The following is a 12892-nucleotide window of genomic DNA, read 5'->3' on the forward strand; positions in this document are numbered from 1 at the left end:
ATGAAAAAAATTTGATTTCCAATTTTTTTCGTCAATTATAACTTCGTTATATAATGATAGAGTTTAAAAATGATAGGGCATCATTGTATCTCAATATAAAAATACAATATACTTAAACAGTTTTCAATCATTTTTTTATGTATTTATATTTTTAATTAATGTCGGCATATATATTTATGTGTAAATATACAACATTTTACGTCATTTTTCCTCAAAGAACAATGATTTAATCTTAATTTATTTACATAAAAATAAAGCTAACAACACGTATTAAAAAAATATATGTTTAATCTAATAAACAAATTTAAAATACTAATTAAAAATACCATTGCTCCTAGACAAGAAATATGCATTCTATAATCACAATCGAAGTAATATCTACTCATTTTTATCAAGCATTTATTTAATTATGTATTTACTCTATGCGCTCTTAAAATTCTCAAAACAAGTACATTACCCATGATTATGCAACTTAATTATACAACTAATAAACTATATAAAATTGGAAGTACATAGAATAGTTTTACTATTATATGGTAGTCTGCATGAAAAGACAGTTTTTCAATCAACATTTCCTCTGTAACAAAACATGTGTGAATATTTTCAATAGAATATTTTCAATATATTTGTTTTCAATAGAATGTTTTCAATAGAACTGTTATAGAACAGAGTTTTCATATATTGTGAGGCATATGTCATTTTCCCATCTAAATCGCACAATATAGGTTTGCCTCTATTTTTGGATTGCCATATTACTTGGTTGCAAAAGTACATGTACATATCTACTTTATGGACAGTATTACAATTTATCGCAGCTAAAATGCATTGTTATGGGCGGAAATGGGAGTAAAGTGCTTAAAAATTTTCATAATTCCAAAAAAATATGCCTTGATAGATACATCAATGACAGTTCACACAGCTATCACAGAACATCTGTACTATCTGGATGCTTTCCAGCAAGAAACACAGATGATACAGTATAACACAGTGAATCATTGTATCTTCGATGTTTGCCAACGTTAAATAAAGATGACACGATCACTGTGTTACATTGTTTCTCTTGCTGGAAAGCATCAAATATTTAACTAAACGTGGTTTGACAGGTACGAGTTTCATTTTATTAGGCTCTCTAGAAAGACTCTCTAAAAGGAAAGGAAACATATATATGGCACGTATACTTTCAGCACAGACGATTAATCGTCGAAATTATACATTTGGTGAGATTTCCAACCAAGTATTTGAATACACCTAAAATAAGATGACATTTTATGAATAATTAAGACAGCAAGAGGTATTGAAAATGACAAATCAGAGCGACTATACAATTTTTATCTCTGTATGGTAAAATTAAATAAATTATGTTTTCCACACTTATTAAATTATAAAAAATATAAAATACGTTTAATAGTTAAAAAATGCTACGTACTTTTTCGCAGATAGCATAAATCCTTTTGGTCCACACGTAAATATGCATCCTTCTGGTGAACACTCGCCAATCAATTCTTTCAATAATTTATCGGATACTGTACCGCGTCTACCTTCCCATTTATCTCCTGCTTGTGAAAGGATGTGTGTAACTTTGAACCTAATACGAGACATTAATAATCTTCAGTTCGATAAAATCTCTTTTTATTTTTAACTGACGTACGATATCTCATATCGATTATGATGGATATAATTTTTTACATATGAGATGTATGGTTATACATCATATATATTATACAATAGCGCGGAAACTACCGTGTTTCCTGATATCATCCTTCAGCATTTTAGTCATTTCTTTATGCACATAAATTTGTATAATGATTAAATTAAATTTTAATTTTAATAAGGAGAAACTATGTTTATACATAATCACATTATACAATTAAAGACCACATTGTCGACACGGGGTAGTGTCGACATTGCTCGGGCAATGTTGACATTGTACAGCAGGCAGCTCGACATTGCCCACTTGCGGACTTTACTCGTGACATATACATAAAGAAATAAAAACTAAAGTGCTAGAAGCTACAAGTAATTTCTATATATTTACACATGCATGTACTTACTTCTTTTCTGCAGATACTCTGTCAAGTTGCGCCACATAAAACATATTGTCTTCATCCTTATTAAAATTTAGAAGATTGATTAATTTTCTGAAAAACATTTCAAATTAATTGAAAATTAAAAAATAATGTAATATATTAGTCTAACTAATCTATGCTATTGTTAACATAATATTTTTTTACTATTTTTATTTCGTATTACTTTTTTCTTCCAAAAATAAAATATGGTTTAGAGAAGTCTCAAACGGAATATACTAATACTTACACACTGCGCCTCGCTAAAGCTCGCTGAATTATTCCTAACATCGCGGTTAAACCCGTTCCACCTGCCAACATGTGAATAACAGGATACCGATCGAAAGATTCGGTTACAAAGGCACCTAAACCATTGCTCATTATAAGGATTTGGCCAGGTTGTAATTTGGTGATGGACGGACTAAGTGCACCATTTGGATATCGCTTTATCATCAAGCAAATGCAATCAGGCTTGTAATTTGGCGCCATATCTTCGGGATGAAGGCACGGTGGGACAGGCGTATATGACCTTGATATTTCCATTCCTGTGACAAACATAAAAATATTATATCAATATATTTTTTATAATGTATATTTTTATAAATATACGATACAAATGTGTTTTATATATATACAATATATATATATTAGATCCGTTTCATACGATTCTATTGAAAATGTTTATACATATTCTGTTACAAAAAAAAAGTTGATTTGAAAAACTGTTTTTTCATGTAGACTACTATATAACAGTAAACTAGTAAAGTTACTCTCTATAAACACTAAGTATAAGCGTGTTCAGGTCTATGACGGTCAAAGCTAGATCTTTTTTGCCTAAATAATTCCCAGTGAATTATGTGTTTAATTCTAGTGTTTAATTCTTATCGGTCCGAATAAAAAAATCTTATTATTAGTTACTCTCTATAAATTTCAACAATAAAAAGTTAAATATTTTATTGACAAAAATAAATATTTTTTGAAAGCAGATATCTATGCTATCACTTACCCATTATGTTCATTTTGACTTCTATGTGTCTCCCAACAGGAATTACTTCTAGAAAATTTTTCGCACGTAAAACTAACAAATGAACCAGTTTGCAAAGAGATGTATTACTGAGTACTTCGTACTCTTTGTACGTGCGTTTGTTTGTGAATAATTCTTGCGATGATGTATGATTTCCCTGAGATTTCCAAATATCTTTAAGCTTTTTTGTAAACGTAAAGTCTACCTGCAACATATATGTTTTTTGAGTTTACGAAATACGCGCTAGAAAATACGTGTAACCATAAATATAAATAAACTGATTCAATAATTTACCTGCATTGTCTCGAAATCTCTTTTATATGTTGGCGGCCATTCCACATCTGCGATTAATTCGATCTCATGAATGATAATGTGCTTTTCAAAAATTAGCCTGAAAATGATTTTCGAGTCACTCAACCTTTGTAATCGGTAATATACACCTTGATAGTTGCGTGCACCTTGATAAAAGAGTGTAATAGAATTAGATGTTTGCCGCCAATCCATATTCACATTAGGCAAATTCGATGAGTTTTCGTCAACTGCCTTTTGTACTGAAACAATAAAAGTTTGCTCTGACCGTTGTTCTACATCTTATAAATGAACGATTGGATAAAATCCGACATTTATCATTAATCACAGCTATTTGTATCTATCATTCTAATTGTAAATTATTAATATAACAAACATGTAGTATATTTGTTAGATTAATCATTAATTTCAATAAACTTTGCAAACAGAAACATTTCTCGATATTTAAATAAATAAAATAATTAAAAATATTTTATATATACTTGAAAATAGTCATATTTCATAAAATAATAAAATTTAGACATTATTCATCGATTTACAAAAAAGCATCTCATTTGTGTTGCTTGCGAACAATACAAACTTTGTTAGACATAAACTTCTGTAATGAGCCAATACTATCTATGATTTATTAATTCAGTAAAGTTTCTCTAAATATAGATAACCTAGAAACAATACGGTGCAACTGTTACAATAGATATTCACCAGTAGAACGTATGTTTCGACCTAAAGTCACGGGCAAAGAATTGTTCGACTTTTCCGTTATTGAAGAAGTGCTTGACGCGGAGGAAATCCCACGACTTAATCTGCCTACGATGCATTTTTGCAAAATACTCTGATAATTCACCCAAGAGTGCACCTGGAATTAACGATCTACGGGTACATAAAAATAATTACCACTTAGCGAGACGATATAATAATATAAAACATGAGATTGTAAAAAGAAGAATCTTACGTTGTCGAATAATTTCGTGGCGTCTTTGCCGACACCTCTCATCAATTCGTCAACTCCTCCTGGATGGAAATCCATATAACGTGTAACGTTGAATACCACTCCTGCAATTAAAATCAAATTTGTTAGAATTAAAGCTAAACGATATTAAATTTGTCGATATAAGTCAGTAAATAACAAAAAATGAATTACACTAGCAAAATTTCTAATGATTATTGAATACTTAATCCTAATTAGTAGTATCCCACTCCGAAATTTCTTCAATTAGTGTTTGCGAGTCTAATGTACTTTAAATCAGTGTATTTTTGCTTAAAGTTAACATAATTAAACGATTTTTTTCATTTTGAAGGTAAAAATCCGAAAAATAAGATTATGGCCGGTATTCATAGTCAGATCTTATATTTAAGACCGTCTTAAGTACAGTCTTAAGAAGTCACGAATCAATCAGAGGACCGTATTAGTATCTTAAGACATTACTTAAGACAGTCTTGAAATAAGAACGGACTATGAATGCCATCCTATGTACTTTAAAATTATGTAAGGTTGTAAAAGACATTTCTTATCAATTTTTCACAACATAGCTGAAAAAATATTTGATTCTATTGAATCCGAAATATCAATTAGGATTAAATAGATCTGAATATAAGTTATTTAATACTCCGGATTATTTTACGTATAGAAGTATTTTATAAAAATAACGCTATATAACAAATGAGCGACATATTACTAATGGTACATTAAATATTTCAAGTTGTTATCGATAACAAAAAGTCTTCTTTTAGCAGGCATAAAGTACAAAAATAAACAAACCTCGGATTGCAATCCAAGCGTCGGTTTGCTTGTTATGATTAGCAAGCTCGGATAAGGTTACGACTTGTGGTACACCACCGACTCCAGTTAAATCGACTCCTGAATTACCCAAACGGATCCAATCCATCAAACTATGCCCCGGTGCTAAGGCCGTCTTATTTTGTGGGTTTCCTATAAAAAAGGAAACAAAAATAGAAATTCATTATAAACATTTTATTACATTTTTTTCTATATTGCATAAAATACTTACAAATACATAAATGAAATAATACTCGTAGCCTTAAATTATTAAATTATTGTATAAATCATTTGTCATATAATTCAATTTTATTATTTAATTTATAATTAATTTTCCTTGATCAATTATAATGCATTTACTATTTCAATTATACTTCATAAATTCTTAATTAACATTTTTCAATGTGATGAATATTAACATTTTTTTATATTTTTAAGGCGAAATTATTCGAAAGCATTTTCAACGTTTAAAACTTTGTTCCTTCAGTTGAGGTCGTTCGATCTACGCATTACAAATTAGTGGTCGAGAACATAAGGGCGCAATTTATCTATAATGTACATACACGAACATGGATGCATGTAAACACGATGGAGAAAATAGATTAATTGGCAATTACACTAATTACTAACCGTCCTGGATCTGCAGACCGAGGCTCTGCGGAGATCCATTGCCATCCGCGGCGGAAACCAAAGAAGCACCGCAGCATCGTGGCATTTTTTCATCGGGACAACAGGGATCGCGGAGATAATATCATTTTTGCAGTCGCTTCATGCAAAACGCGAAATCGATAAAAGTTCTCACAATATGCCAATTTGCATAGTGTACCTTGATAATATCATGGAATTCAGTTTTTTCTTAACGCATTTAACATGAAGAGATAAACAAGACGAAGGAGTAAATGAAGTACGTGGCGTAAACGAGGACATCGGTTTTACAAAGAAATGTATTATTAGTATCGAATGTTAGAAATGTAATAATGTCACAGGTGATATCAATAACATAATACGTACGATATGTGATATAATATAGAGAAAATGTATACTAATGTATACATATTGAACAAATTTATATACCAATGGTTACTACCGTTAAAACTAATGAAAACCAATTAAGGTACATGCAATTGAAACAACTAGCAAATTCATGAGACGGAAGTACCGTGCAAATTTAACTTTGAACAAATCTCACAGGATCAATGTAGATTGTTCGTCACTACCTGACAAATTTTAATCCGATATTCAATATGCTGATAATCCAATATCTATTTGATATACATTTATGTATGCTTTTTATTTTAATTTAATTAATTCATAGCAACGTATATTGCTGTACTTAATATAAAAAAATGTTCTGCCTTTTTTTCTTTTCCGTTTAATTAAGTTTATAAAAAATATTCCACATTCTCATCGATTTGTTTTAATTATATATCTTTTTTTAAATTTAATTTTTCATTAGCTAAACTACAATTAAAGCGTTTAATATATAATATCATTGTACAATAAAAGAAGTTTTATATGTATCTAAAATAAATTTCATAGAATTTATTAGCAAATTTTAATTATAAATTTAATTTAGCACAAGCTATACGTTTTGAAAAATAAAAAAGTTGAAGTTGAAGAGATTCTTTATCAAACTCTTACAATTATTCCAAAAAATTAGTCCAAACGTTTGTCAAAAAATTCATAAAAGAAATAATCTTTAGAAAATATCTTATGCAGACTTAGAGAGATATTTATGCTAATATACGTTCGAGAACTAGAATTTTAATAAAGATGCAAGTATAAAGATGCAAATATAATCTTCCTTCATCTAAACCTTTTTTAGTTAAACCTTCTTCATCTAGATAAGTTAAACAGCTCCGACTCAGGGTAGCTTACTTGACTCAGGTCACCATCGATTCATTGTACTAATAATAAAGATACAAGGAAAATGCTTAATTATTTAAGGTCCGTGTGCAATGATGTAATGTGCGGCTAACTCAAATCGTTCGCTTAATACGAGATGTATCCGAAAAAGAATGACAAGGTCATCTACATTATCAAGAAACAATGTTCACTACGATGATTCTAAAACTGAGACGGAAACGCGATGCAAATCGCGGATCTCATCAATGACGAGAAACGAGAGACTAGATTCCGGTGATCTCGTGGTGAAGGACCGGAGAGTACTGCGCTGAAACACGCGGCCGAATATAACCCTGAGACAGGTAGATCAATATAGTAGCGATGGACGACGCTCAGCTCAACACGCAGGATCTCTCGCCAGTCGGAGCGCGCTTCTCCGTGTATCAAGATCTTCTCAATAACAGACAAGTTAGTAACACGAAAAGCTAGCTATTACTTAATCAATTAAATAAAGTGTGTTAGTCGATTAAAATAATAAGACTACCTCGGATAAAGATGATATAAATTGTGAATAAAAATGAATAAAAATGGAAATTATATCAGTTTTACAGAATTATTTTTGTATGACGCAAAATTTGAAGTATTTTTGGAATTTTATATATAATATTTTATAGATATTTTGATATTTATATTTATAAATTTTTTAATATTTCAAGAATTTTATATCTATCAAAAATTATAAAAAAATATTACGATTTAAAATATCACATTTTCTACGTCATTCTCTATTTTTTATGTGCTGTTTCGTACAATTTTCTTTGGTTCACGAAATGTAACATAATTTATTACATATGGCTTATAACACTATTACTTCTGATTACTTTGATTGAAAGAAAGAAGAATCAAACGTTCTTACCAGTAGCAGATCCAGACGATGGCATTGTCTTGGTTTTTGCTTTCATTTGCTCGCTTTGAATGGACTTAACGACACCAGTAGGTAACGTTAAAGTACTCCTGGCCAATAGACTCGTAGGTGAAGACGTTTTCACGTCCACTTTCTTTATTTTGTCCTGTACATCATCAATATCATAACTATGACATTTTTCTTTTCCATTCTCATCTCTCGATTGGGTCTCTAAAGAATCGTTCTTCTTCATCGATTCCATCAGTTTCTTTTTAAATATGGAAAGTCCAAGAAAGTAAAAGCGTTATGCTTCGTCATGTACATTTCGATAAAGACTCCATGATTTATGTTGTTGAATTCTGTCACACATGATTAAAGCAAATCATTATTTTGACGAAATTTAATAGCTCATTGATAAAAATTTAATAACTCTTTAAAACATTATAATAATAATTTACTTTAATGCACAAAATTATAATTGCAACTATATAATTATTATATGAATTATGTTAAAATCAACAGCATTTATGTCGCGATTTAAAAATATTAAAATTTTTAATAAAGAAAATGGAAATGATTTAAAATGATCTAAGCTGCTTCTAAATGCTTAATTTTATAAACTAAATATGTAACAATGATGTTGCAAAATTAAAATTTTGTATCTCGAAAATTAAGACAAGTAAAAATTATATAGTAAATAATTCTTTATATCCGAAAATCATTTAGAAATTTTAGAGCATAGAGTAATGCAAGATGTCAAGTGCAAATATCAAGTACAGAAAATAATTCTATTAATCATATTTTTAAGTATTGTAAAAAATTTCGAGATCAAATTTTGTCAAGAGAAAAAGTAATTAAACACAAGATTAGACAGATTGCATTATTTTAGTATTATCCCTTTTTAAATGTTTTATTCCTTTTCATTACAAAATTATTTTTACATGTAAATTATATTGTCTTCTAAAATCGAAAATCAAAATCAGCACTGTAAAAACTAGTGCTTTATGGTGTTACACGCGAGAATTCATCATCCATTTGCATTGCATGGTTCACGAATCTAGAAAGCGGGACGCATTAGGATACGTAGTCGTATGTGTACTTGCTCTCAATTACTTTCTCCATGCACTTTCACTTTTGATTGTCCCTCAACAAATATATTTAACAGATTTAAACACAGCTCTATGTGCACAGAAACGCACAACCTACTTTTCCTTTTAGCTAAATTTAGCTAAAAAGTAGGAAAAAGCAAGATCAAAGAGAGAGAGAGAGAGAGAGAGAGAGAGAGAGAGAGAGAGAATTCTAGTATTTATAAATGAAATAATAAAAATGTCAAACTTTATTTTTATCTCTTAAAATCTTAAAAAATAGACGTAATGGATACCAATCAAAAACTATTCTTAGATCCAACATATTTCAACATTGTTTTTATATTCAAAGAGTATCAAGATACAAATATAATCCGAAAACTGCGTAGCCTCGTCGAAAAAAATATCCGAAGAAGTCTTAAAATTATTTTTTATATTAAAATTATTTTATGTTAAAATTATCGTATTTAAAATAGAATGTGTTCTTCATAGAAATCTCTATTAAAAGTTAAATATTTTGGACCTCAAAATATTTTTAAGACTAATTTTTTCTCGCTCAGAAAAAGAAATAAATATTAAAACTAAAGCAAAATAATGATAATAACAACAAAATTGTTTATAAAGCAAAATACATAAAAAATGTGAGATTAACCGAACACTAGTATGTATTCAATGATTAAATCAGAAAACGTAGATTAAAGGTACTTTTAGGATTAACTTTTAACTGATAATATAATTATGTACATAAATAACATTTTCTCGTTAAAAAGTGTACATTCTCGTTTTAATCATGTCTTACTTTTATACTCATGCTTATATATTATATCCAGTTATAAAAAGATAAAAAAATAAAAATATTTTGACAATAAAATAAAGTAGAATAAAACTGCAAGATATATAATAAAGTTTAAAAAAACGTAAGTTTACATTTGTCAATAATTTATTTCGCCCTGTATAACTGCTTGTAATTTGTAATGAAGAAAGAATTAAAAAAAAAATAAATTTTAAAAAAATAAAAAATATTCCATTATAGTAAAAAATAAATTAAAAAGAAATAAAAAATATTCCAATATTTTCCGTACAGCAAACACGTAATATCGAACGCTATGTATTTAAGAATTTATGCTCAGAATGTTTTACAACATAAAATCAGTTAAGAACGATAAGACTTTGATTCTATTCGTGACCTATCTTGAAAGTCTTGCGGCGGCATTCTTCTTGACACAGGAATAATAATAAAATTGCGCAGAACGTTAAACACTCTTTGTCGAGTGATTAGAAGGCAAGTGGTTGCGACGCGACATTCGGTATTCTGCTACGTCAGTGAAAAGCGAGCTTTCCTGCAGGCGTCTCCTGGACAATTTGGGTCTTATTGTTGGAACATTAAACAAGCCTAGGTATCCCTATATCTTATTTACCTAAACGCTTATATTATATACATTTAAAAAAGAAATAACTATATAATTTAAAATAAAGGTAAAACATTGTTAAATGCATATAGTATTGATTTTGTTTATCGTTTGTTATTTATGGACTTTTCAATAACAGTCTCATGAGACTTGTGCATTTTGTGTTCGTACTCTGCCACATATTTATTTTTTTTTTCATGAGTAAACAATCAGGCAAGTGTTGTTTATACTGGAATACTTCAACTAATTGCAAGTTTTATCATAGCCTTTTTTGCACGAATATCCGTGAAACAGAGTAATTTGCCTTTGAAATAGGTTTGTGCATGACAGTATAAAAAATAAGCGTATATAAAAATAAAAAATATTGTTTTTAAAAAGTGGCAAATTTTCAATTTTTTAAGGAAAAAAATATTTTATTTTTTTTAAATATATGTATAAATCAATAAACAGATAAATGCAATAAAAATTTATTTGTTTCTTATATAAATAATAATGTACAAAACTCTGATGTTTTACGTTATAAAAAAAGGTAAAAAAATAATATGTTTACATCTTTGAAATAAGAATGTATCTGCGAGATATGTATATAATCTTATTCTCTTATCAATAAGTGATAAATAATTACTAATCAATTACTGATGATAAATTGGTAATAAATAGTTTAATTGTTCCAAAATTAATATTATTAAAAATTCAATTATGGTTGCATTACATTTTATATCTTTATAGCTTAATTTTTAATATACATGTCACAAAATAATATGTATTTTTTTATTATATATATTACATCTAATATACTAAAATGTAATATATATATTAAAGATAATATAATGTAACCTTAACTCAATATAAATTCCAATTCTGAACAAATTCAATTTTTTCTGAAAGTGTTTCTTACGCTAATTTCCATCGCTGAAATTATAAATTTCGAGGGAATGTTATTTTTGAACGATTACAACATCGGAAACTCACCAGAATTATATTTATATTTCAACCCTTGTTCGCGGCATACGTGAAACATGCGAACTCAATCCCGGATTAGGTTATTTGTCCAACAGACCGACAATCTATGCACGCGACAATCGCCAAGAGAACTTGGGGACGGTAAACGTCTGACATACAGAAGCACACGCCAAATGTCACGATAATTGTCACTCGTATCAGGACACACACGTGCGCTCCACCGGAAAGGTTAAATGGCCTCGAAAATCGCTTGTGCTCGAGACCGTGATCGAGGCCACGTTTCGGAGGTTAGGTTCTGAAATCTGAATGTGCTTCGACTAGTTGCTCCGTCTCGCGGCCAACTTCAGGAGCGTTGCGGCAAGGCCGTACATGATTGAACCCGTCTTATTAATGACGTTTTATAAATAACAGATGTTGATTCAACCTTTGGTTTCGTATTAGATTTTTTTTATAAATTTTATATTAAATGACCTTGCACCAATCTTATAGAAAAATATCTTTCTACGAATTTGACTAATTTTTGGAATGTTTGGATATGTTTTAGTTCTTTTCATTCTGAACAAATGTCTCAATGGGCATAACTTGATCCTGTTCCTGTGAGCCCTTTCCGTGCTACAATAAGCCTTGAAAGATCCAGTTATAATCATATAAAATCTGGACTTTTCAAGGCTTGTAGCACGGAAACGATTCTTAGGATCAAATTATGTCCATCGAGGCATTTGTTCAGAATGAAGAGAACTACAATAACATATCCAAAAATTAGCCAAATCCGCAGAAAGACATTTTTCCATAAGATTGGTGCGGGGTCATTTATCACTTGATACGAAGACGAGTTCTACGAAATGACTTAAGTGCTGACTAATTGTAAATAAATAGTGCGTAGTAAAGTAGCACGTATTATCATAATGTTATTACTGAATTTTAAATATGGAGTTCTCCATTTCTTGAACATAAACAATTCTGCGATACAAATAGATATTCTTTTATCCTCAAATTGAAACGATAAAATGAAACTAAATAAAATATGAAAAATAAATTAAATACGTTATATGAGAAAGAAATATATCACATCTTTCTTATTTATATTTTATTGAGATATATTTGTGTTATAATAATATTAATTATGATTATTATATTACTTTACATACATGTATAGTTTTTTGAAGTTCGTTGAAAATAAATAGCTTTGTAGAGCAATAGATATATATTTTAAATTAAGTCAAATATAATATATGAACAATAAATTAAATGCGTCATATAAAAAATACATAAATTTTCTTATTTATTATACATTTATTGAGACACACAAAAACATAAAATATCTGCACAAATAATTATTTTTATTCATTTTATAATCTTTCTGATAAATCAACTTTTATTTATTGTTAGTTGAACGACCAAACTCACCAATTACTAAATATACTGTTCGTTGCGAGAGAAATTTTTAATTAAAATCTCAAAATTTAATTAATTTTCTACATTTTTTTCCCCCCAATATTAGAAAATCCCACGA

The 12892-nt window shown here is 29.0% G+C and overlaps 1 protein-coding gene across 3 annotated transcripts; it reads right to left on the reverse strand.

Moving 5' to 3' along the window:
* Positions 1 to 456: 456 nt before the first annotated feature.
* On the reverse strand, positions 457 to 11705 carry LOC108767335 (cytochrome b5 reductase 4). Of its 3 annotated transcripts, XM_018517140.1 has the most exons (11): positions 11389 to 11704; positions 7935 to 8281; positions 5156 to 5326; positions 4349 to 4449; positions 4099 to 4252; positions 3382 to 3638; positions 3070 to 3292; positions 2314 to 2608; positions 2052 to 2138; positions 1427 to 1585; positions 457 to 1248 (listed from the first exon to the last, which is right to left on the reverse strand). In XM_018517140.1, exons 2-11 carry the CDS (start codon positions 8182 to 8184, stop codon positions 1194 to 1196), a joined length of 1752 nt encoding a protein of 583 aa, XP_018372642.1. In that variant the 5' UTR covers positions 8185 to 8281; positions 11389 to 11704; the 3' UTR covers positions 457 to 1193. The 3 variants fall into 3 exon arrangements, with proteins under 3 accessions (XP_018372642.1, XP_018372643.1, XP_018372644.1); XM_018517141.1 differs by lacking the exons at positions 7935 to 8281; positions 11389 to 11704 and adding an exon at positions 5804 to 6099; XM_018517142.1 differs by lacking the exon at positions 457 to 1248 and having other exon boundaries at positions 1447 to 1585; positions 2052 to 2107; positions 11389 to 11705.
* Positions 11706 to 12892: the final 1187 nt, after the last annotated feature.

The sequence above is a fragment of the Trachymyrmex cornetzi genome, unplaced genomic scaffold (genome assembly GCF_001594075.2).
Source record: "Trachymyrmex cornetzi isolate Tcor2-1 unplaced genomic scaffold, Tcor1.1 scaffold67, whole genome shotgun sequence".
In the NCBI taxonomy this organism is placed as follows: domain Eukaryota; kingdom Metazoa; phylum Arthropoda; class Insecta; order Hymenoptera; family Formicidae; genus Trachymyrmex; species Trachymyrmex cornetzi.

Excerpts from the sequence above, each read along its gene's own strand:
- LOC108767335 (XM_018517140.1), bottom strand. The coding sequence starts at position 8,184 with ATGGAATCGATGAAGAAGAACGATTCTTTAGAGACCCAATCGAGAGAT. Across the intron at positions 3,639-4,098 it reads TCGAAACATACGTTCTACTG|TACAAAAGGCAGTTGACGAA; the intron begins GTGAATATCTAT and ends TTATTGTTTCAG. Across the intron at positions 2,609-3,069 it reads AGTCAAAATGAACATAATGG|GAATGGAAATATCAAGGTCA; the intron begins GTAAGTGATAGC and ends TGTTTGTCACAG.